Genomic DNA, 26566 nt, shown 5'->3' on the forward strand with positions numbered 1-26566 from the left:
CCACTCCTCTTCCACGGAGGTCTAATCGAGCCACTCTATATATATTTTTTCTTTTTGGGGTCTCCGGCTGTCTGGTTTGCAATTACGCTGGCTAATTTTATTTATCTGGTCTGTGCCTTTTTTTGCATTTTATGATACTCGTATTCTTTGTACTATTTGTTGTTGTCGGCGGTGGGTCGTTTAAATGCGCCATTAACATTGATTTATGTGAAAAGTCGCACGTTTGTATTCAAATATCTGGGGGATAGCGAGAGCGACTGGGTGAGAGACTTGCAACAGCCGCTGCAACAGTAGCTGCAATTTTAGTTGCCACTGCAAGTTGCAGTTTTCTGCTGCTGCTGCTGCTGCTGCTACTGCTGTCAGGCTTTCATCAGGTTAAGTCAGTCGACACGTTTTCCACATAAATTTCAATGGGTCCGAGAAGCTAAGTGACAGAAATAGGTTCAGGTTTAGTGGGTAGCACCTTCTAACGACCCGTTTGCGATCGGGCTCACACGATCACCAAATTGCGATCTACTTTTGTCACATTACGGCCACCGCTAAACTGTGCGACGTGTGGCGACTCCGGTTGTCTGATTGAAGAGTTATTGGGGGGTGTACTGGGCTCCCGAGTACCGTTGGCTACTCGTAATACCCGACCACGTATCTTAGACCGACTCTCTGGAACACACGGGGGCACAGCGCCATTCAGACATAAATTATCAATGCCAGCCCGGTTGTTGTTCGGTTGTTTGCACAAATAAAAAATTTATACAAAAAGTACTCGGGAAAATCGTGACTAAATGAGTCACAATTGTCTTCCAAATTGTGCGAACTGATTTTCGATACAAGAATATATTAAGTAACAAAAACAGCGCACATTTTAGAACCTTGAATACTCTAAGGTAGTGCTTGAAAAGAAGTCCCCACATGTGGAAGCAAAAACAGGCCTTCGAATGGATTTTAATTGTAACTTGGCCTAAACTGTCTCTTAAAAAATGGTTTAGACTACAAGAAACAGACCACCCTAGCCCCAACTTCTGTTTTGAGAGTATGCCAGCAAGTCCAAGCCCCATGCTGAAAATTTATGCATCGCGCATGTCCCCGCTGACACACAAATGGGAGCTTTAAAAACAGATCATAGCTGGGGAGAGGGGCTTCTGGGCTGCGCGTGCAGAATTTTGAGTGAGCCGATGGGCGGGATAGGTGTGGCACCGCCCCCGGGCGCTGGCTAATGAAGCAAAGTGCGCCGTGCAAATGTGGGCCGAGCCAAACAAAAGCCAAACTGATTGATCTGCGGCGAGTGAGTAACTCAAACACAAGTACGAATGCTAATGACAAATCAAAAGGTTGTGACTGCCATGGGGAATTGTGTATGTAACTGGAGCCAAGGTAAAAAGAGGTTTTCGGCAACTTGTTGATTGTAATCGAGAGCATTAAAGGTTTTTCGATTCCAATTTAACTTAAGGTACAATATTGTTCAGCTCATTAGCCGGCCTTCCAATTTAAAAGTTAACTCAGCTGAATGGTACTTATGGGTATGTGTGTACTACGTATCATAAAAAAAGACTAGTATCTATTAAATCTAAATTACTTCTAAATGCTAGGAAACAATTCGATTGAACCCAAACTACTTACGACGAAAACACATAAAGAAATCACTCGAAATGAAGTCATGCAAACACAATTATGTATGACAGACAAAAGTAAAGAAACTAGAAACGATTGGGCGCTCTTAGCTCATACTTATCCGCAATGTGTGCAGTTTATATAATACTTACTGGTTCTGCCAGGCCCGACGCCGATGCGGTTCGCTATTGCGCAAGCGTGCAAGATACGAATAGAGAATGCATTTGGTTAGTTGTAGAATTAAATACTAATAACAGTCGCGGCCAGAGAGTGAAAGATGGAGGGGGCAAATGACTCAATTAACGACGGCGAAGATGACTGCCATTGGCGGGGATGATGCTGATGCAGTTTGACATTTAGCCACATCCAAGATGACATTCAAGAGGCTCGAGATGAGGCGAGCCCGAGACTCTTCAAGCTGCAGCAGCCAAATGAATTTAAATTGCATGAGACCAACTTGTTTCCGATTTAATTTGATAACAAACCAAAGGCGAGAGGCAGCTCTTCATCGTCGTCGTCGTCGTCGTCAGCGCATACTTATGACTGTGAAATGTCAAATCAAAAGTCACGTTTTTCACTCACTGCTAGCTGATTTATTGGCAGGGGCCGAGCTATTAACTTAACCGAACCGCTGGCCATAAATCGGCTCCGAGCCCCACTTGCAGAGTTGTGGGAAATTTCACTTTTGCCGCTGCTGCGGTTAATAAGCCAAAAACCGATTGACAAATAAACAATTTGTGGCATCCCCTCCACAGAGCACGTATGTGTCTGTACATCCAGCCTTGTGTATAGTGAGGCCTGTTTAGTTAGTTAGGCTCACGCACACGTGGTTCATGTCCAAGTCAAAGTCAAGTCGCGTCACAAAATCGCCTCGGATTTGGATTCGGATTCGAGTTGGAGTGGAAAGTTGTTTCCAGCTTCAATCTCTTGAAGCTTGTTGAATCTCTGGGGCTTTTAACTCAATTTGAGCCTGCTTCGGCTTCGGCAGCGGCAACGGCAGCGGCAGCGGCACTGGATTTGTTTGTTTATTTATTTTTGTTTATTTATACATGTGTTTTTTCAATCTTGCCCCGATGTCGCCGCGGTGTAGTTGTTGTTTCGCTTCGAGTTTCTAAGTTGCGGCTTAATAGGCAAGCAGCCACAACAAGCGGCGAACCAACATCCTCAACCCATTGCTACAAGAGCAAAAGCAGCGGGCTAAATCATCATTAGCCATCACATCAATCCAGTTGGCAGTAAGATGGCAACAGGTTTTCTTCGCCGCGATAAGCAATTTTTAGTTTATGTATTCCTCTTAGTGGCTGTGGCTGCTAAACCCCAAAAACACCATATTTGAATAGTCTCTTTGAATCGATAAATTACGCATTGATATGATGAAGATTTTAATTAAAACATGCAGACACGAGATGTACCAGAAGTTCAAGGTTGAGTCCTATGATTGATGTGCAGAAATACCCCAAAATGCTATGTTATGTCGTAAATTGATGAAGCTCCCTACCAAGCCACAACAATCGGGGGAATTTCAATTATTTCCGCTGGTTAGTATGCTAATTAATTCCGTTGATTTCTCAATGAGTTCCCTTGAAACAGTTTTGCGGTGACAAAAACACAAGAATACTCAGTATTGCGCCGAATGGGGTTATCCAAACTTTAAACTTCTTAAAGGTAAATACAATAAAATTTCTCCAGAAAACAATTTTGGCTTTTCCCTTGCTGAGACATGAAAATTACAGGCCATCCATTCAGTAATTGAATCATCAAGTCCAGTCCCCCAGATATGTGGTCTTTTGTCATACCCTCGTCCCTTCGGAAATGGGGCAGACATTTGGAATTACTGATCACTGCCGATCGCCGATGAATGAAAACCAATTTTACCCGAAAACTGCCTTTTCCCCGGTTATGAATCGTATCAATCAATCGATGGGGAGGTTTCGGAGGCGCATAATTAATGTGTGAGAACAACTTTCTTTAGTGGCCATGAATCGAGCGGCTTGGGCCGAAACAAAAATGAAAGTGGCCCTCACTTTTGGCCACAGGCTCGTCGCCGATCTTAGGCGCGATTAAGCCGATGTCGGCTAATCTCTGCTCATTCATAAACATAAGTATATGTGCCTGGCCCACCACGCATGGAAGCGTCTCCGACATGAAATATGATTAATAAGATTCGCACGCTTATTAAGTCACCCCGGACCCCAATCGAAGGGAACAAGTTGTAGACTGTGAGAAGAAAGTGGTTTGCGATCCGTCCGGGCACAGGTTGAGTGACTGCGAGGGGCGGCTCAAGGGTTGCGGGAGGCCACCACCTGCCCGGAGCACTTTGTCGAGCGTTTTGTGGCCAGACCAAGCCAAGGCAGTAAACAGAAAGTGAATGACGCAGAGGGACAGATAAGCCAAACAAGATGGAAAGATACTAATTTAGAACAAGATAAAAAATAAAAGTACAAGATAGTGGAGAGCCTGTCTGAGCACCTAATACACCTGAGTAATAGTGTGTTTATTAAAAATTAATGTAAGCGAGTTGCCAGCTAAGTTTTATTTAATAATTGACTTGTAGATTAAATGACAAAAAAACTGAAAAATTACTTTTTCATACACGAAAATCCAAAACACCTTTGACAGCTTTTCAAGGGTATTGAAAATCGAAAGTACGAAAGAAATCGAAAGCAAAACTCCAAAACCTAAGCCAGAAACCAGCAGACGAACATTAAGTGCAACAAACCGATGAACCGTCGAGCGGAGACGGGGCAGCTGCCTGGTGGAGCAGGGGCTGTCATGGGCGGAGGCGGAATGGGGTTCGAGCGGCAAGTGCACGGTACGGCATGGCATGGTATGGCTTGAAAAATATGGTGTGCCATGGCACTGGGTAGCAAGTGTGACTGACCAGCAGCAACTGCGAGGCAACTGCAGTTGGAAATGAAAGCGAATGTCGTCGTGGTTGCTGCTGAGGTTGTTGTTGCCACTGCCGAAGACCGATGCGGTTTTATTTCGATGGTTTTGATTACAGTGGAAGAAAAAATTGGGATTTTAAGTGGTTCAAATACTTGTTAATTGATTTGCCACGAACTTCGGAAGGAAATCAATCTTTGCATCTCTAATTTGACTTTAATTGAATTATAAATCTGTGAAGTTTTTATGGACAACACATCTACAATATATTTAAAAATATTTTTCTAGTTTTCGACGCTCTTTCGTGGACTATTTTTCTCTGTGTAGCCGCTTGATCGACGCCTGCGGTGCGCGGTCGCGCTTCAAGCTCCATTTACGAAAAAAGCGGATCGAAGCGAGGGCCAAAGAGATTCCTCCGCATCGACGAGAGGAGGAGAAATCGAGGGGCAGACAGTATGTCTGTTTGTTTGTCTGCCCAGCTACGATCCGATCCGATCCGATCCGGAACCACTGCCAGCGATCGAATCGGACTCGAGGCGAGTCGATGCATCCCCACATCCGACCAGTTCTGCACTGCATGCCAAGAATTTCGCCTGCATCGCGCCCGGCTAGAGTGGGAAAGTTTCGGGGCTCTGTCTCACTTGTGGCTGTCCCATCGCCGTCATGCGAGTTATTAACATAACATAATATTGACTCGGATGGGCCGTGCCCATTGTGTAATATTTAAGAAAACAAAAAGTATTGGAAACTTCGGTTTCTCTCTCTTTCCGCATTTCTTTCTTTCACAGATCTGGTGGCATTTTCACTTTCGTTGGCGGCTGTGAGCTGTGGGAACTGCATGTGCATCATGCTGGGTCGGAATGGCGTCTGGTTGGATGAGATCACCTGCATGGGTGACATCGTTTAGGCCCAGTAATTAGTCATCATTATGGAGTGGAGAAAGGGAATTTAAAGAGGGGTAGGAGGCTGCAATAAACGCCACAATAAATGCAGGTTGCAGAAAGAAAACCAAGACGGATAATTTTTGATGATTGGAGAAAATAGCAAAGCTTGTAATGAATTGAAGTCGAATTTTTGTAAGCTCTCCAAACGTGTCTGTTATTTTTACCTCTAAAAATAGACCCTATTGCTTTCTGTACGACTTTATTTGTGTAATAAATCCAATTGCAATTTCCGCTGATATTTACCTAATGGCAACCTCAACAAAAGCCCAACCGCAAAATATAATTACAAGTAGAAATAACAAACTGAAGAGGCAGAAATTAAAGCCAAGTCTCAAATTGTTCGGATCGAAACCTCAGGCTGGGCAACTAATTAAAACACCACGTACAGCGCTTAAAAAGCAAACGAACCAGCTATACGGAAATAAATGAAAGCAATCGAACAAAATCTAGTCATGTAATGCGATGGCCACACACATCGATGTAATATCCCAATCCTTTCAGTTTTCTGAGGCCGTTGTATGAGAAATTACAATAGAAAAACTGTTTGAAATTGATTTTCAGATGGGAAAACAACGCACAGCCAGCCAGAAAAAATTACAAAACAATAGTTTTGAGCTTTGAGGCAACATTTCACTTTCAATGCACGGGGGCAGAGGTGAAGCAGGGAGTGCTGCCGCGGCGGGGCGGGCAGAAGGCTGTTTTATTGGTAGCTTCATCATCTTTCGCATTTGGGAGGCTGCTGCGTGGATGCTGGTGTTTCTGCTGCTTTGTGGCCTCTTCATTTGAAAGCTCGGCATTTGAAATCGACGTCCAATGGTGGAAAATCGTGCACATGAATTTCAGTAAGTAAAAGTTAAAATCACCTTCAACGTTTTCGGCTTCTTGTGCGCCGCATATGTTTGCATTTGATTGTATTTCTTTTTTGTTTTGTTTTTATATTTTTATTTTTGTTTTATTTTTATTTCTATTTTTATTTTTATTGCCGCACATGAGTTTGCAAGTTGCCGCTACTCAACTCGACTCCACTCCATTCGACTCCCAGCTCGACTCCGCTCCGACGTTTGGGCGATAGGCATCGCACATACACTCACTCGCACAGGTCGTGTCTGACGACTCCATGTTGCCGATCCGACGGCGGAGGACAGTCAGCCCCATCGGTATTACAATTCATTTAGAAATGCATTTAAAAATACATAAAATACCCTGACTTCGCCCGGCAGTGCCTGGAAAACAGCCGGCGAGGGGTGGCAGCGGCCACTGAAAGCGAAAGCGCAAAGAATGCGAAAATGAAATGGAAAGTTTTCGCCAAGTGTTCAAAGTGTGATCACAGGTATGCATCATATGTGGAGGAAAACTGGTAATACTTGCTGCCAATGGTCGGATTACATTCGAAACCGAGGTAAATACTTTGATTCGTAGCAAAATATTTCCAAGATATCCTCAATATTAATACGATAGATTTCTTAAATCCAAAAACAAGGATAAAATACGACCAGAAAATGTAGGCTTTTATATGGAAATTGCAGCTTGGCCAGCAGGAAAATCAAGATTTCCCCCGTCACTCTGGTTACCTTACCAATCAACAGCAATCATCGTTATTTATGAGAGTTGCACAACGACGATCAGTAAAAAGAGCCGAAAAAATAAGCAAAACCCAGGAACATGGGGCCCAGGACCACCTGGATTGATTGTTTTTGGGTATCCCAAATTAATCATCTGTCCGATTTCAAGGAAAGGAGGCCCAGACAGTGCAGGGCAGAAAGAGACGAAGGACGAAATGGTTGACAGATGACCAACAACAAATGATTCCTTGTCGTGCCCTTGTGTGTCAAATTCATCATTAAATGTCAACGCTTCGGGGGAGCTCATGCGAAACTCTCGCCAAAAACAAACCGACCCAGTACTAGCGGCGCAGGTCGGGGGAAATACAGAAACCCCAGCCGAAAGGGTTAACAACTCGATGCCAATTGAGTAACTTAACAAGGAGAGCCACAGGGCGCCTAAACGAAACAGAGCAAGGCGGAAAACTTGAGAGGACCGGAAAATTTTGTCAGAGGTCGACCTGTGGTTACTCTGCGATCCGGGGACAAGGATACGAAAGGGAAGGCCAACTAGGCTTTCATAATTATTCATTTCAGTCTTAAATGAGAAAATAAAGATTATTTCTGGAAATCAATGAACTTTGGCTATTGGCAGGCACAGTTACTGCCCTTATCCGAATACGCTGCATATAACATGTTCGTAAGTTTAATAAAGGCTCATAACAAGGTGTCTGGCAACGCGAGAAAACTCTCAACTGATGAAAAAGGCGAAATAATTGCGCGACTGCATAAATTTTCGCAGGCCAAAAGACGAAGGGGACCGATAGCGCGGCTCACAGCTACTTTCGTTTTTAATTTAAAAAATAAAGAAAATAAAGTACAGTATCGAAAGAGGAAAAGCGTTTTGCGGTTGTGAGTATGCTAGAGATCGTTGATCGTCGATCGCCGTCAAATGGCAACGAACCTTCGACAGACCACAGTCAAGTTTTGCCTTTGCACATAAGTTTTGTTTGGCCATCGATGGCGAGGAAGCCGAGGAAAGCGCCAAGGGGTGGCAGCGCGCACAGGAGGTGGCTGAGGCACGGAGGCAAGGAGGATAGGGATCGAGGCAGGGGCACAGTCACTGGCACGGGGAACTTAGGGTACTGCCGATGAAGATCGATGATTGTCATCGTCAGCGGCTGCTTTGCCGTTTGTTACCGCTGTTGCTGCTGCTGTTGACACTAAGTGAAAGTGAACTTGATGGGTTCGAGCCGACTTGATCTTAAGTCTTGGGTTTCCTTTTGGCCAGAGCTCTGCATTTTCCGCCGATCGTCCAATTAGAAATGTTTGACATTTAACATTGTTCCGGGACTTACGCAAAAGCTAGCACCACCACCGCTGGCCAAATGGGCGGCTACATATATGAAAACCAAAGCGTTTCGCAATTTGAATAAAATTTTCTCCATGCTGTTTTCCACATGTGAGTGTATGTGTCCATTTTCCGCAATTTGCGTTCGATTTTGGCCAAGAAAAAAGGTGAAAAGTGAAATATGACTATCAGTGAGAGAAACGGGGGTAAACGGCACGGAGGGGAATAATATCTGCAGCTGCAATTCAATTACTGGCTCTTTCTACGGCTCCTTTTCCGCCAAATTGCCGTTGTATTTTACAATTTGGTTTCTTTTCGAATTTTCGGCCAGTTTTGATTGCACTTGGGCAGATTAGATAAGCAAATGTTAAGTTATGCGATCGTAAACTTAAGCAGCAGGTTTTCCTTTTCCTCGCGTTTGAGTTTGACCAGAAAGCCGCAAAACACCAACTGAAAATATAGCAGGGAGACTTTGAGCAATTTACAAGGCGAGATTGCAGCGAATATTTTCCTGGACAACCTTTAAACCAGGGGGATGCAGTATTTTGTATGTCCAGTTTTTACAAACTGGGTATGGGAAGAGTATTTTTGGAATGTGTAGGATTACCTTTAAATAGAATAAATATACAAACATCTTAACCCCACTCATGTCGAGTGACCTCTAACTCTAATTTTGTGACTTCCACAACGTTTTCCACAATAGGCACCTTATTTAAATACTCCTTATCTTGCGTTCTTAACGGCCTTTCAGCTTACACAAATTTTACTTTTGTGACCGACATAGATTAGGGCTGGGATGGCGTTGTGTTGAGTGCTTACCTGCAACGAGATAAAGAAATAGTAGAAAAACGTTAGTTCGGCGACGATAAATAGTAACTTTTTACGGGCCACAGTCAATGATCATTGAGTGGTGCATTCAACGAAAAACTGGCACAAATGACTTTATTTGAGGCGGCAATCCAAGCCAGCCAACGTACATCCAAAAAGGTGGGGTTAACTTATATGGTTTTGGGGCCAGGCCAGGCCGGGCCAGACCAGCCAGTTGTTGTAATTACAAAATTGGTTCGGCAAGCGGCGGAGAGAGTTTCCCCCCGGCCAGACCCCAGCCATTCTGTTGATTTTATGAATGAAAACAGAGGCCAGAAACGGTTCGGTGTTTGCCTATTTATGGCCAGGCAATGCATTGCTCTACACATATATACACCTCGGCCGGTTTCACATTTCATTCAGTAGAAAATCAGTTGCTCAATTAGCGAGAATCAGAAAAGTGGGACACTACCGCGTCGGTGTGGCAACTTCCTTTTTCTCTCTAACAACTCCCCCATCGCATTGTCACATACATAATTGTTAGAGGCAGAGAAACCAAGCAGACGGCCCACCGAACCGATTTCAACAGAAGAAGTCACTTTGAGTTCCAACGCAAAAACATTTAAACTGCATTGCGCATACGCCACGTTAGCCACGGAAGCAGAAGAGGTCGTCGCCATGCCATTTAACATAATTTGGTCATGCCATTGCAAACGTTATTACTTTTATGGCAAGTTTTTGTGTTCCTTGGCACTGTTTGGAACTCACTCAAAAAAACATTTAGAATTGCATCTCGGACGAATAAAAATTCGGAGGCATAATGCGTATACTTGATACGTATACGTAATACAGATAGTCAATACTTGATGCAATGCGTATACTTAATACGTATAATTGATGCATATACTTGATACGTATACTTAATACTTATACTTGATTTTGATTTTAATAGTACTATTTATTTTGCTTATACTTAATACTTGATACGTATACTTGATGCGTATACTTGATTTTGATTTAAATATCACTATTGATTTTATGCGTATACTGTATACTTGATGCGTACACTTAATACCTATTCTTAATACGTATTCTTCATACGTATACTTAATACGTACACTTGATACGTATACTTGATTTTGATTACAATATGACCATTTATTTCATTTTTTATTATATCGGCAAGGGCATTCTCTATTCGAGTTAGAAGCAAACCCTTTTCATTTCTCCGCGCACATAGATGGGTAGGAGTAGAGCTGGAATTGTGTGCCTCATTGTTTCCTATGCTCAGTTAACTGGGCAGTTATGTGTTTTTTTCGGAATGTTAGTGTGTCAGTGGGGCAGAGTGTAATGAAACGAAACTGCTGCAGTTTCGGGGGCTTTTATGGTGTTTTTCTTCAAGGCAGTGCAATAAACCCGACGTAGCCATCCAGTTACATAAAGCCCGGGCTTGTTTTGCTTTTGGTTTCTGGGTGTCAAATGCATCAGGCCGCAGAGAAATAAAATGCCGCGACGTGGGCCGAGTCGGACTTATACTTTCGCTGTTATTTACGACCACATACTAATTTTCGAATCTTCGGAGCAATAAAGATTAGAGGGAGACGGAGCCGAGGCCGGGCCGGGCCGGGCCGGGCGAGCAGTCGAGATGCGAGTACCGCTAGAACGAAGCCTGCGCGCGCCAAAACAATTTCGGGCCGACAGCGGGAACTGCAACTGCAGCACCGAAATAGAACCGAGCCGTCTTCCATGCCAAAGAGGCAAGGAGCCTAGGCGAAGGCTGGCAACAAATTCGCATGACTTCCGTCATTGACATACAACATGACAGTTGATTTCTGTATTTGATATCCCAGCGAATTTACCCCTGTCGTGGCGCAACAGTCCAAAAAAGAATAGCGAAGAATCTCTGGAGGAAAATGTGTGATGAGTGCCAGACCGCAAGCCACGAGGACCGGACCCGGAGTCATCTTCTGTATTTGCAGTTAAAAGAACATTTCGAAGTTGCAGAAGCAGCCGGGAGAGTCGGGATGGGGCTCTCGAGAACTCGTCGGGAACCGTTAAATGGTACAATATTGAAATTTATTTTTATGCTGATGATGATGATCATCATTTGATGGGGGAACCGGTTGCGGTTGCGATGGCCCTGCTCCTGGCCATGCCAATGCCATGGTTTCCACCGGCTCCAGCGCCGGGCTGCAAGCTGCCAAGTTGCCGGGAACGTTGCCGTGTTCCAATGCCAATTGGCCAAATGTCAAAGCAACGCAAATTCATCATCAAGCAGTGACAGCAGCCAGAAAGCAGCGAAATACTGAACTTTAAATATGATGGGAATGTGAGTAAAGGAGTCGATGGGAATTCAGATATGTTTGGCCAGACAGTATTGGGCAAGGAACTCCTGAGAGTGGTTAAATTTTAAATAAAATTCTTCGGACTTCATTGTAGGATTTATTCTGTTGAGAAAAATACAAGCAAACAGCAGCCTTGCCAGTTTAATGTGTACAATTATTTATTTAAACGTGTGCTATGTGTCCCACAACCCGCACAGTGAAAACAAACATTACCAATCGAGGGAGCTGTGGTGGCTGTGTCTGCTGGCACTGCGTGCTACTTATCGCTTCTTGGCCAAGAAGTCGAGGTGGACGAAGAAATTCAAGTATAAATTACCAAACCAAGCAAAGAACCTGCTACCAAGACTTATGACCGTATTTGATATTGCCTAATGGTCTGCTGTTGTTGCTTTTTGCCTGGCTAGTTAGTTTTTCTATTAAATGTTTTTCTCTTTCGGCTGAAAACGCTAGAGAGAGAGGCAGCAACTTGGCTACTTTTCAACTAGAAGTAGGAGTTGTTGACTGGAATTGCTCAATTTGTGTGTGCAGCAGCAGCACCAGCACCAGCAACAGCACCAGCAACAGCAACAGCAGCAGCAACAGCCAAAGACAACGATGGTAGGCAGAGGCTGCGACCAAGTAACAACCCAAGTTAGATGACGACGATGCTGCTGCAGTGGCTGCTGACGTACATTGGGAGTTCGTCTCCGCCAGCCAGCCGCTCTCGTCGAGCCAATCGATGTCTTTTGGCCTGTTGGTGACGGCATTGCTAGCAGCCAGCAGCCGACATTGTTGTCCCAAAAGCAACAACCTTACCAGCAACACCAACGTAGCGCGTATCAACAAAAACAACAAAAACAACAAATCAACAAAAACAACAGCAACAATAACCAGAGGCACAACTTGGCAATTGCTAGTTGTATAATTTATTTATTTTTTCTATTTTTCCTCTATTGCATACCCTTGTTGGGAAGTCGGGTCTGCCAGTGCTCAGATGGTGTTTGCATATTTATTCTATCAGGACTAATTTCATGGGCTTGTGATTATGATGGAATAAGCCACAATTTTAATAAAAGTAATTAGATGGTTTTGAAGCCCAAGTAAGTGCATTCGATTTCCGTCCAACTTCTGCAATTAATTTGGCAGGCTATCTCTCGATACTCGATTCTGTTTTTTTCGCAATTTTGAATTGTTTAAAAAACACCGGTGCTGCCTGAGCCAAGTGCCGCAGTTGCTGCCGTAGATCGATTCAATGAATTTAAAATGCATTTAAGTTGAAATTTAGGTCACAAGTTGTTGCTGCTGTTGTTGCAGTTGCAGTTGCAGTTGCTGCTGCTGCTTTGCAGTGAGTTTCTGCCGTATCCACTGCACGTTCGTCAAGTCTAAAATATTCCTAGCCTGGCATTTGGAAACTACCAGCGACTTAGAATAGTTTTTGCCGTTCTGCAGTTTTCCGACTGGTTCAATGCGAAGATTGCGTATTTGCCGGAAAGTCGGCAGAGACCGGGAATGCCCTACACCACCTGCTCCCGGCCTCCCCCTGCCATTTCTAATTGCATTTTTAGCACAGTCTCGCCTGGTGCCCCTTGCCGCGTTCTGTCTCTGGTGGTGGAATTACTTAAAACAAGTTTGCTCTTGGCCACTTGTTGCGACTGCGATTTGCGGTTCGTAAATATTTATGAGCTGAGACTCGCCGGCGAATTCGAGTTAGCGACGAGAAAATCTAAATCAAACTAATAATTCGCTGATTTTCCAGGTGAAAATCGCCTAATTAGACGAATATCGAGTTCTATTTGTCTTAACCGGGCTTGAGTCCAATATATCACCGCTAATTAGTCGACATCTGGCTTCAATGGCTGCTGCAGTGCGGCAGCTTCTGGCAACTTTCACACTTTCCATTTTCACACTCGGAAATTAATCAAAAGAAAAATTAAGCACCGGCGACTGTTATTGCTGTTTCGGGTTTGGTTTGGTTTGTTTTGTTTTTGATTCATTGGAATGCCTCCAATGCATTTGGAAACTATAACAAATATTTTTATTGTAAATTGTTTTCGGCCCTAAATGGGGCGACCGGCTCACAACAACAAAACTAACAATGGCCATTGTGGCCAAGTGGAAAATAAAACAAAAGCCATTGAAATAATAACACAGAAAACACAAAAGTAATGGGAATAAATTGGGATAGTTGCGGATGAAAGGTGCTGTTTGGGAAGACATTTTTTAAATTTTACTATTTTTAAAAATATAATTTCCCTTTCTGCACAATTTTGTGTTCAATATTTACAGTTTCAACCGGTTTTCTTCAGAATATCTTTGGTTTTTCCCCAAATACCAGATCATAAATGGTCGGTGGGGCCTATGAAGCACAGATTCCTGCACATATGCAGTGGCGGGTGCTGTGGCCAACTCCCACCTCCTGCTTTTCAGAGCTCACACATCAGGCACATCAGCTAACTGCGGTTTTCACCAGAACTCTTTGTTCAATGGAAACAATGCTTTGAACTGTTACCGAGTCCAACAAAAAAACAGCTCGTAAATGGGTTGAGTCGAGGGGGCGGAGTGCGCATTCGGGGGCGTTTTCGTGTGGACAAATGTCTTTTGTGTCGAATTCCAAAAAACCAACTGGGTCAGTCACACTGCCCCCGCGAAAGCCAAAAAAACGAAGTAAATAAATGAAAAGTATTCCAGAAACTCAGAACATAAGCTTTCTCGCACTCCCTGTATCGGGTCTGGTCTGGTGAGTGCTCCTCTGAGCAGGAAGTAAAGCCAAGACAAGATCACTTTTCTGGACTTGCATTATCAAAAAAGAAAAACAAAGGAGGGGGAAATCTCCGAGACTAGAAGGCAATGGACTGCACCGACTTGTCAATCAAGCGATTGACTTTTGCGCAAAATCCGCAGACAATCTCGATGCCAGCGGAGTAGTAGCCGGCCCAAAAGACTGACGACGATGATGATGATATCTAAGCTCGGCTCAGCTCTTCACAGACCATCGACGGATTGGAAAGAGGCATCCAGCCATCCAGGCATCCAGGTCCACCCAACTAACTGTCGAATAGTCGACTCTAGAGCCTGCACTCCAGAGTCCGGACTCCGGAGCGTAGTTGTGGCATTTCTGGCTGGCCTTAAGCGAAAAAATTATTCCTTTGCCTAATTTGGTTTAAATGGAAATTCCGCACACCATATTGTACCAAGGACTTTAAATGACTGAGCGTCGACGACGGTCCGAATGGCAGGGCAATGCCAAAGACTTTGGTTTCGTGTCTTCCTCTAAGTGAACTATTTTTGGTATTTTTCCTCTTCGTGGAACGTTTGCGATTTGATTTGGGTCCGAGCAAAGGGCCAAGTCGCGGGGAAATTGATCTCGGATACGTTGCCCTCGTCCAGCCACTGCCTAATGATTTACGATCACGATAAAGAGATTAGCGGTCGAAGACTTTAGACTTACCGCGGCCAAAGCTCACTTTGAATGAAAAAGCGAAAATAAATGAGTTTGGCAATCGGCCCGGATCAAGAATAAAAGCCCTTTAAATCGAATAAAAATGAGAGATAATAAGGAAGTCTTCTAGTTGAAAAGTGCCTAATTAAAATGTTAATTGGAAGCTTAGTTCTTGGTTCATAAATACAAAAACAGTGGCGGCCAAGCCAAATGGGCAAATGAAGACTTGTTTATCATTTTTCTATGCAGATATAAACTGGTTTTAATTAAGCTATTAATTAAAAATCGCCCATATAAATTAGACAGTGCATATAGAGTAGAAATTACCTCGTAAAATAGTGGGATTTGCAAACAAACACATTTCCAAACAGATTATTGTTCAATAGCAGGGTGAATGGTACACACACAAGAGTGCTGCATTATTTATATAACGTAACTGCAGTCAGCTTGTAATCCTTTCTCCGGCAACGTCCCCAAACTCATCCTCGGACTTACGATAAATTCGCTGCAATAAGCTGGATTAAATATTGCAAGTCGAGTCAAAGACCAATAAAAATGCATTTAATCCCCCAACCATATAATTTATAAAAGTCGCCGAGCCGAGCCAAAGGCAAGAGCCAAACAAAAGTAAAAGTACAGAGGTCCCTGCCACGGAGCCTATAAATACCGCACATACCCACGACTGTGTGTGTAAACTCCGTGGAAACCCCGAAGACAGATTGAGATACCTTCGCATATATACACGTTTATATTTAGGGACCAGGTTCGGAACGACGCATGTGGCATGGGGCACATTTGAACTTTAACACTCGACCGCGCGAGGCACAATAAAAATTTCAAGTTTGTCCAAGAGACATATGGGCTGCCTTCATGGGCACAGATCCGCTGATCCGCGGGGTCAACGTTATAAAATCGCAAGCAGCAGCAAGCTGCAAGCAGCGAGCAGCAAATAAAATAACAAAAAAGGCAGCAACAAGCAAGTAATTTATGACCAACTTGATGCATGGTGGCCATTTAAGTTATGGACCTCGCCAAGGGAGCCGGCGCGCCGGGTGTGAACTGCCCGATCAGCAATTGCAATTGCAGCACATAGCCGCCTGTATATACTATAACTATATAAAATCCGATGACGCATCGTCTGCGTCTGCATTGAATGCACTTTTTCTGCAATTTGACTTTCGTCTGCAGTCGGGCCAAAACCAATGCAGACGAACTGTCTTTTCGTCTACTCTTGACAGAAACGCGGAGCGGGTTGGCTGCCTCTTTGTTTTTGGTTAGTTGTCAGAAGTGGGGAGGAGTGGCCGGGCGAGGGGGCGGCGAAATGGGGCCTTACTGACAGGCGCAGCTGGCCCCGTCCCCGATCCCGTCCACATCCCATTCAAAAATCAAAAAATAAAACTAGTCTGCCTTCCAAGTGGGCGTGCCAGACTTTACTTAGACGCAGTGAAAATTTCATAAGACAACAATGTAGGGGGAAGAATATTAAAAAACTTTTTCCAGGCATCGTGGGCAGAATTGAAGATGCTCTTCAAAGAAAGTTATATCTTCAGAGCTCCTTTGAATGGTTTGGGATAAAAAATATATATTTGAGTGTGAAATATGAAACAAAGAACATTCCAAACGATTTCGCAATAACTTTTTGAAAGCTTAAAATGATAAATGGCCCAGGGGCGAAGGGATTTGTTAAATGGCTTGTCATCCGCCTCTTTAGCCTCATTCTGCTCCCTTCATGTTGGGTTAATTAGCATTCACGCATAAACGCATTTCACCAAGCCACCAAAATCTGAAATGTGTGTCACCAGGATGGTGGGGTCGAAAATTTTTGGCACCGCAATCGCGCGCCAGAAACTCATGGACCAGCAAACTGTCCGTCCAATAACAATAAACAGCTCACCGCAAACAAAACCCAAATACAAATACTGGGGAAAACGCTCATTGATGTTAATTATTTTGGCAGTTGGATGCAGCGGCCGGCAGCCAGACAAAATGTTTATTTTTATAATTCTCCTTCTCAATTGTGAAATGAGCGCAAAGTGCATATTAAAATGTCAGCCGAGCGGACAGAGATTGGGAAGACAGTCGCCAGTCAGTCAGGTTCAAGACATGAAAATAAAGGAGAAAAGCTCAGAAATGTACAAAATTACTTTGCCGCTGCCAGCTTTATTTTCGCAAAATTTTCCAAATTTGGCCGAAACAAGGCAAAAGCCAAAAATTGAACGACACAAAAAACCGAGAATAAATAAATAAACAAATTCAGTGCTATGGGGTTCGCTCGACCAGAAAACAGTCGCCTCAGCACAAAATATATATACCAGGCGAAGCCGAAACAGTTTTTGATGCAAGATATCAAGTTGTGTCTGGAGGTAACCTCCTCCTCGGCGACTTGAGCTGCAAAAACCGAAAAGCAATGGCAGGGTTGGGCGCTGGCCAAGTAGACCCACTGTCGACATTCATCTGTCCGGCCCGTCTTTGTTCGATCTGGCCCGAGTGCGGCCCCAGAGCGGGCCAATTAACCCTTGTGCCGCCAGATGCAGATCCTTTTAATTGAATTCAATTTTTGATGAGCTTTCATAACGAGACAAACGATGGGGAAAATGGAGATGAATTGTTTTTTCTCCAAACAATAACACATAAATAAATGTGTATGTATTTGATTACTTAATATTCTAGTTCTTTTAAGATTGATATTACAGCTGAGAATACATTAATTATTTGATACACTACCCAAAAAAGACCCATTTCTTTGTATACTTTATGCCTCAGAAGCTCGCAGTCCAGTACAGGGTTAAGGAATTCCTTTGCCTAGGCAAAAGACAATCCGACAATGTCGTAACTTGGCGCTAAGTTAAGCGGCTATGAAAGCCAGTTACTCCACCTCCTGATCGTGTCGGGGCTGCGGCTGGTGCTGGGGCTGCCAAGGCGACTTGGCCCGTTGGCAGTTCCAGTTTCTAGCTGTTTTGTTTTTGCCAACTGACTCCGCTCATCAATTGACAGGTAACCGCTACGCTTCAGACATTGATATGATTAGCGACTTTTAATTTAACGCTCCTTTGAAGCGCGTTAGAGCAGCAGAGCCCCAACACCAGACCTCTGAGGCAGATCTGTCCAACTTTGGGTTTGCATTTCCGCAACAAGCGGCGACTGCAGCCAGAGCCGCATAACTCAAAAGCCCGGCCAGTCCAAGACCAAGACCTGAGTCGTAATTTGTCAGCTTTTAGTAATAACTTTGGACATTTACCGTAAGCGACAGCGATCGCGATAAGTTTTGAACCTGTTGTCTTGCTGCAGCAGCGCTCTCTTCCACCAGATAAAAGAGATACACATTGCCGCGGTCCGCGATCCACAAGATACTTTCCGAGACCAAGTCGCGGACTGCGCCTAATTGATTTTCGCATGCGACGTGACGGCCTCTTGGCTGCCTTTTGGTGTTTCTTCTGCTTTTTTATTTGGTGGCATAATTATTGTCATTCATAAATTGTGGGCTCGTTATCTATAAGTGCAGGAGATAAATGTGCAAATGATTTGCCAACCGCGATTTATGCCACAACGGTTCTTTTTTTAGCCTCTTTCTCTTACTCTTTATGAGCCCCATAAAGCGAGTGACAGGGCAGCTCCTTTCGCGAAATTAAATGACAAGAAGATCGGTTCGCTGGGGGCGTACTCCACCGAATTGTACGCCTGATAATGGAATTATATGCAATTATAGATTTTATATATCGAATGAATACTTGTGTTTAATTTTTATCAAACTTTCTGGAGAATCCTCGAAATTGTCAAGAATGTGTCAGAGGCTCAATATGGCCCCCAGCTATATCTTTGCCAACAACCATCCGATTCTTAAGTGGAATACCTTAAACGATTTGTTCACCGATTCCCTTTCAATCTGCATTAAAATCTAGGAACAACATTTTTTTTGGATTTTTTTGGAAATTTTGTGGGGGATCCCCTTCGAAATTATGAAAAACGTATGGGAGGCTCAATATGGCCCCCAGCGATGGCTATATCTTTCTCAATATTCATCCGATTCTTGAGCGGAATACCTTAAACGATTTGTACAACGATTCCCTTCCAATCTGCATTAAAATCTAGGAACGAAATATTTTTTAGATTTTTTGTCAAATTTTTTGGAGCATTCCCTTCGAAATGATGAAAAACGTATGGGAGGCTCAATATGGCCCTCGAAGGCTATATCATTGCCAATATTCATCTGATTCTTGAGCGGAATACCTTTAACGACTTGTAAATCGATTACCTTTCAATCTGCAGTAAAATCTAGGAACAAGTTATTTTTCAGATTTTTTGTAAAAATTTTGTGGGGATTCCCTTTAAACCTGTGAAGAATGCATGGGCAGCTCAATATGGCCCCCAGCAATAGCTATATATTTCTCAATATCAAAAATTCATTCGATTCTTGGGCGGAATATTTTAAACGATTTGTGAAACGATTCCCTTCCAAGCTGTATTAAAATCTAGGAACAAAATATTTTTTAGATTTTTTGTCAAATGATTTGGAGCATCCCCTCGGAACTGTATGAAAAGAATGGATAGAAGGCACAATAGAAACCCTTTTGGATGCTATATCTGCCAATTTTCATCTGAAAGTGTTGTAACTTTTCCCTGTTCTCTAGACACATTCCCTTTTCGACTCCTTGTCAGCCTTTAATCTTTAACTCAGTAATGATTACAGTCTTTTCCCGGTTCCAAAGAGACTCAATTTTTGTGATTATCGCAGAAAGCTCATCTTGATTACACAATTCACTCCCCAGCTTAACACTCGAAAGAAAAAAACGAAATTGTAGTTGCAACAGCGACCAAGTTTGGGCTGGAGGGGCAAGATTTTGCAAATATTTGCTACATGTGGGGCTTTCTTATTTATTGAGTTGGTTTTTGCTCGCTCTGGCTTTTGTGTTTTGTTGTTACTGGCGCTGTATTATAGCTGCAGCTCTTGTAAGTTTCAATGTGAAAAAGAAGTCAAGTGAGGTCGAATCTGGGTATGAACATTTAGCCGCTGAGGCTAATAACGACAACCTCCAAAGAGTCTGCGACCCATTGAGGTGGGCGAGAGGCTGTGGTTTTTGCTTCTCGATTTTTTCTTTACGCTTTTGTTTTTCAAGTTGATTGCAACTTTTTAAATTGTTTTCTGCTTGTTTTTGCGGCTTGTAATTGTTGTTATTATACAATTTGCAAAAAGTAGCAAAAAATGTCAGCAACAATGTAAGCTGCTAAACAACAATAAGCCCGAACAAGCACTACCAGTGGCCAAAGATCGTATTTTTGTGGTGCACTTCTTACTGCATATTTGACATTTCACTTGCGCAGCTGTAATGGTTGGATCTTGAGCTTTATTTATTTATGCTTATTTATTTATTGTTTTTTCCTCTCTGTGCAAAATTCAATGATATTTTGCTGCGATTTTTCATGGCAAAATATTTCAGATTTTTGCGATAGATTAAATGGAAAAACAATAATGCGACAGACTTGAGGCTCTTTGTTTCGTGTTGTTGTATTTTTTGTGTCCTTTGATTTATTGATTTTACAGGCAGATAATGTGTGATTTTTCCCATAGACTCCGCAATTGCTGCTGCTGCTGCGGCTGCTGTTGTTGTTGCTGGTAGTGTTGGTGTTATTGTTTCTTAATGTGAGAAACTTGTGTGTCAAGAGAGCTTTACCTTTGTTGCATAAGCTTTCTGGCGCCCCGCTCCCGCTCCCACACCCCCGGCCACCCAGCGGCCCAACTCAGCCCAGCGAACCGAACCAGCTACGCCGACGTCAGCGCAACGTGATCTTATATCTTATGTGAACTCCAAAAGGCGGTTTCGGCATGCCTCAAAAAAGGAAAGAAAAGATATAATACAGAAACGTTTTAAACAGGCTAATATGACAAAATTTTCAGACAGCTTGTCTGAAAACTTGAATAGTAGAGGGCCTAAACTTTGGTGAGGCATTCAAAAAGTTTTAAAAGCGATAGTACTTGACAGTACACAGCCTAAACTATGTGCATTTCACAAGGAACTAACTAGTATGATGCTATTACCTCCATACAATAGACTACAAAAATCCCGGAATACCAGGCGGCTGGAACTATTTGTCCTTCCCTCGCAACCTGCAAGAGGGAGTAACTTGAGCTGCTGGAACTAGCTTACCTAGCCTGCAGCCCAGTAACGTAAGCGTCGCCGACGGCCACCATAAAACGTCATTTGCATAATTTCTAATTAAAATATTTTTAAACTGGCAAGACAAAGATGCAGGAGGTGGAAAATGAGGTGGGACTGCAGGGAGCCAGCCAGCCAAGAGAAGGTAGGCAGTAGACAGGGTTCCACTCGGTTTCAGGTTTTTTCGGAAAACTCTTTTGGGCGTCTAGATAAAAATTTCAATTAATTTAAATTTGATTTTTATAGCCGTTCACCTGCAGGAGAAGACAACGAGTCGGCCGATGCATTCGTAATTAATTAAATCGCTTAGAGGTTGATTTTTCGCTTTTCGGCTAGGAACTAGAGGAGTGGTATTTAAATGGGCGGCAGACTTGGAGGTGGAGACTTTTCTTTTTGTCAATTATTTGAAGGGGAACGTGCTGCGGCAGTAAAGTGAAAGTTGATTCAATTTCAAATCAAACTGTCTTCGCTGGAAGTGAAAAAATTAAGTAATTTTTCAGTTAAAATAGGAAAAAAAGAAATCAATCATGCTTTGTAGGCATTCCTACATATAATTTAATAACTCGTTACTGTTTAGCAGAAAAAATGTACGTCTTCAGTGGAAAATAATAACAAACCCCGAACCGATCATCATCACTTCACCTGTTTTACTTTTTCCCATATTTTCATTTCTCATTTGCTCAATGCTATAATTTCGATTTTTTAAGCAGATCCCATTGATAATGATCTTGCGCCAGTCACCCATCCGAACTTGGCTCGTCAGCCGGTTTTCGTAGTGTTTTTTATTATGTGATCGACTTTGTCCGATTGCCAGTCAGTCAAACAGTCATTCTGTCAGGTGTATTGAAGCATTCGGAAATTGTATCGAATTATAAACTGAAACGTATTGTAATCAACTTGACTGGACTCGGGCGCAAAGATCACAAAGGAAAATATGATATTGGATGTGAAATGTGCAGAGGTATGAAGAATAGTCGATTAGGTATGCAAATCTGGGCTGTAAAAACTTTTAAAAATCATAAAGGCATCATACGTCGTACCCCGAGCCCAATTAACTCATTATTTCAGTTTGTTTAAACGTTCATTTAATACAAAGGCTTCCATCTCCGACGTCCCATTGAACCTGTCAAGTGTTTTGTAAAAACTGACCCAATTAGAGTATTTAACCTTCGTCGTTTAAAAAATTTCAGCGTTTTTGTTTGCTTGCCGTAATTATAAGCGCCTCTTTTTGCAATGCAACACAGTCGGCTTCTACCTCCGTCTGAGCCCGAGTCTCGGCCTCCGTTTATAAATCATTTCCCTGGTGGATCAGCAATTACAAACACATGGCAGATGCCGGGGCCAGAGCGGCGTGGGGGAGAAGCCCTGCTTTTGATTACAAACGGTGGATAATGGGCAGATTCGTACAGATGTGCGGCTCAGACATATAATTTAATAGAATTGTTGTAAAATGTGTTTACCCAGTGCGGTTTGAGGTTTTCTCCGATTGCCGTGCTGCGACTGCGACTGTGCCTGTGCCTGTGCCTGTGCCTGGAGGTTGCCCGGTACTCGGCATTCAGCCTTTATTGCGGCTAATGATAATGCTACCAAGCGGAGTGGTGGCTACGCATTCGAAGGTTGCCCCGGCTAAGGAAAGTCCTACACGATTTGCATGTCTAACGGTGGTTCCGCCGAGCCCAATATGGCCAGAGCATATCTGCCAACAATGGTGAATGTTGTTTTACATCCTACGATTATTTATTATTGCCACTTGAAACAATAAACTCAATAATTCAATTGCACATGGTACATGGTACACACGTGAAAGTGCAGCGGCAAATTTTTGGCGAAAGGCTCGGCCGAAAAATATAATTAGTAATGCATTAGCAATCCCAAAAATGGTAAACCGGGAAATGGGAAATTGAAAATGGTAACCGTTCGCTGCCCAGTTGCCTTATTACCGCGCTAGGCTGCCTATTTCGCAGCCCCATTGAAACCAAAAGTAAAAGCTTGAAACCCCCGACAAAAAAAAACTTCAACTTGAAAAGCTCCAAAGCCGCCTTTAAAGAGATCACTGATCAGTGGGTGTTCCTCCATAAATGGGTCATGGCTAGATCCCTCCTCTCCACCTCTATACTTATGTCGATATCTGGCTCACTCTCGGTATCTGGCAGATCAGCCGTAATTGTACAGTGGAGCTCCTCATTACACCCGCCATGACACACTTTCGATCGTGGCCAAAGATCGTGAAATGGAGCACTGCCTTTGTCTGATAAACCCCGAATTGAAATCGAAATGAAATGATTGATGGATCCAATGATAATTGAAAAAGAGAGTAAAGATCTTTGATAACGGAAAAGAGGCTGAACAATTGATTTCGGTTACAGCAGTGGAGTAATGAGGCCTAATAGGGATTTGATGGGATGTTCTAAATGAGTGCTTTTCAGGGCAGAGAAAACTGAATCGAGGAATGACTTTCCCACAAGGGGATAGTGTGAATGGAATTGGTTTCCACTGGGCACTTCCTTCAAAGAGACAGTTCTCATTTCGATTGGATTATTTGTGATTATTCTAGATTATGTTTTTCCCTTCGAGAACGTTTTCAATCGTCTTCAACGTGTGCACATAATGACAAGCCACAAAAGTGAGTGAACAGAAAAGAGTGGGATGTGAAATCATTACAGTCCCCAGACCCGGCTCTAGGATGGGAAGAACCGTGGTGGTTCCACCTCCGCCATCTGCATACTTGCCCACATTGACGCACCGGGCCGGGCAATCCTGAGCACAATGCATTTGATTGAATAATGAAGCCCGAGTAATGGCAAAGCCAAACAACTTCGACAGCGGCACACACAAAATAAAACCTGGTTCGAGCCGAATCCAAGGCAAAACGCAGTCGTAAGCTCGGCAAAAGGCACAAGTCGAATGATAAACAAATGCAGGTATAAAGAAAATAAAAGCGAAAAGAAAACATTCGAATACAAAATAAAGTAGTTACAGTTTCGAGGAAATTACATAACATTAGGCATGAGCATTTTGAGGCAGAGCCGCGCGCGAGTTGGGCAAGGCGAAGTCATCGCGCGAATTAATGAAGTGGAAAATAAACAAAATCATATAATCTGCGAGGGGGGCCTAGTTTTCATCCGCCTAGCCGGCAAGCTGGCGGAAAATGAAATTAACTCCGCAAACAGAGACACAAAAGACTATGACAATTTTCCAGCATTACATAACTCCCCTTGTGCTCGGTTGTCATTATGCTTAGGCTGTAGTAGATGCTACAGCCCCATTGTTTCTGTTGTGGTCACTGCCCCCCTGATGGGCTGTCGGTGGGTGGAAAGAGTGCAGGGCTCGCCGGCTGTTCTCGCAAATTACTTAACAAATTGCCAATGTTACACTTGTTAACTCGTTTCGATTTGCTGAGCAGAAAACAAAGACATTTTAAAGACAAACAATGAAATAATCTTCCCGAAAAGAGTGTGAAATTAACATTGCCAGGAGGGACTAAGAGACTACAGAGGTCAATGATTGGGGTTTAAATATCTTACTTAAGTGTGAAAGTCAATAGAGACTGGAATGGTATCTTTGAACTACTTTTGGATGAAATATTGGAGATGGAAAAAACAATTACTTTGAATATAAGTTTCATTATCATTGTTTAGTTTGTTTTGGAATTACCTTTATTTACAACTTCATTCAGGGTTGATTACTTTATGGTGGGAAACTGAAAATAATTACGGCTGTACCCCAGTGACCCCTCCACGTCGCGACGGGCAGAATCATACCCAGAGGAGGAGGAGATTGAGACCCTCTTCAGTTCAGTTCTCAACGCTTTTAATGCTTGACGCTCCACCACTTTCAGGTATAACTGTCATAGACACAACCGAACCGGGACACTGGAGCCCAGAAGCGGAAGTAGGAAGGGGCAGGTAAAAACTGAATAATAGCGAAGAAATCGAGAGACGAGTGGTACGCGTTCTCAATGAGCTTTACAGTTAAATGTGTTTATTTCACAGTGCGTCTTTCATTATTGCTTCTTGAAGGTAAGCGGCGGGAATGGGCCAGAAAGCCCGCTCCATTTCGACCACGTGTGCAGTGGAGGCCCAGGCCCCATCCACTTGCTCTGCCCCTCCTTTCGACACGTTTTGGCGATCGTGCCAATAAATCATTACGCTTGCCTCTATCTGCCTCCCATCAGCCGGTGCTGGGGCTGTCCTTCTCGGTTTTCGCCCGCTGCCAGACAATGCCAATAAATCAAATCTCAACCGTCAATTGCTGTTAATTTCTTTGGCGTTGCAGAAATATATTTTTTATCCGTTTCGTTTCGGGAAAACAGAAATATTCATATACAATGAATGCATTTGCATTTTCCATTTTGCATGTGTCTGTGCAAAATGCATAAATTATTTATTGCTAAAAAGCAAAATGTCATAAGTGTCTGTCCGTTCGTCTCCCTGGCATGTGGACACTGTGGGAACCTTTCAGTTGCCATTTTCCGCATGAATTGGGTTTGGCATGAGTCGCTCGCCCCCTTGCCACAGCTCCCAAAAAATCCTCTTGCCTCCAACTCCTGCCCCTTTCTCACTCTTCCGCCCTGTCTGCAGCTTGGGTTGAAATATTTCGTCATTTTGTCCAGTCAATTGGCGGTCCGCAGTCATATCGCGCCACCGCTCGGACACTGGGCGCCCCGACTGACCAGCTGGGCGTTTTTGTTAGTCATGGGGTCCCGGTCCAGGATAGCTTGTTATAAATTGTGATGTATTGATTAGAGTGTACCCCTCCTTCGAGCGGCGTTTCCAGGGGGCAACATAAATTGAATTCTTGGCTAATGCAGTGAGCTGAAGTAATAGCTGATTTTTTATAAATAACTGAACACAAGCAGGCTGCCAAGAATGGGTTTGGAAATAAGATACTTTCCAGCTTGAATATTCCAATCTTGAATATTTCCTATCGCTTTCTTAACAGCTTTTCAAACTCAACACTATCTCCATGCGGCCCTTTAAAGCAGATAGGAAGATTCCCCAGGGTTCTATTCTTAGAGCAGCTCATTTTGAAATTAATTGCTTCGCATGTACGGGAAAAACCTGTTAGCGCCGCTCTGGCCGGCTTTCTGAGCCCTCAGCAGCAGCAAGAAAAAAGGTCAGCATTTTTTATTGACCCAAAAAAAAGGCAGCAAACGAAAACCAAAACAAAACAGAAACAACTTGAACGCCAACGCCGAGCAAAGGCATCGTTTCTAGTCTTGTTGTAGCAACAAGCTTGGAGGCTCCACACAACAGCTGATAATTCTGAAATGTCTCGGGAGGTCACTCAATAGAGCGGGGATCAGCTGATAAGAGCCCAGTGTCGTGAGTCTCCAGGGGTCCCCTCTAGGTGACTTGTAGCTGTCCGTCTGTTTGGATTCAATTGAATTAATTTGGATTTTATGGTTAATTTGAATGGGCCATTTTGGGGCGCTAATTGAAGAAGGACTAGAGATAAGATCGGGCAGTCGTGGTGGGAAAATCAAATATAAAATGGAAGTAATCCAAGCAGTTT

The 26566-nt window shown here is 43.3% G+C and overlaps 1 protein-coding gene across 4 annotated transcripts in view; it reads right to left on the reverse strand.

Annotated features, from left to right (window-relative positions):
- The window catches only part of LOC6497822 (protein outspread), a 76060-nt gene that overhangs the window by 34942 nt on the left and 14552 nt on the right, over nt 1–26566 (reverse strand). For 2 of the 4 annotated variants that reach the window (XM_014906352.3, XM_001961484.4), the window contains exon 2: nt 1761–1793. The exons of the other annotated variants lie outside the window; for them this stretch is intronic. In XM_014906352.3, the coding sequence (XP_014761838.1) occupies nt 1761–1793 (33 nt within the window). The remainder of the gene's footprint in view (nt 1–1760; nt 1794–26566) is intronic. 4 annotated transcript variants of the gene reach the window in all.

The sequence above is a fragment of the Drosophila ananassae genome, chromosome 3R, assembly GCF_017639315.1.
Source record: "Drosophila ananassae strain 14024-0371.13 chromosome 3R, ASM1763931v2, whole genome shotgun sequence".
NCBI classification, from domain to species: Eukaryota; Metazoa; Arthropoda; class Insecta; order Diptera; family Drosophilidae; genus Drosophila; species Drosophila ananassae.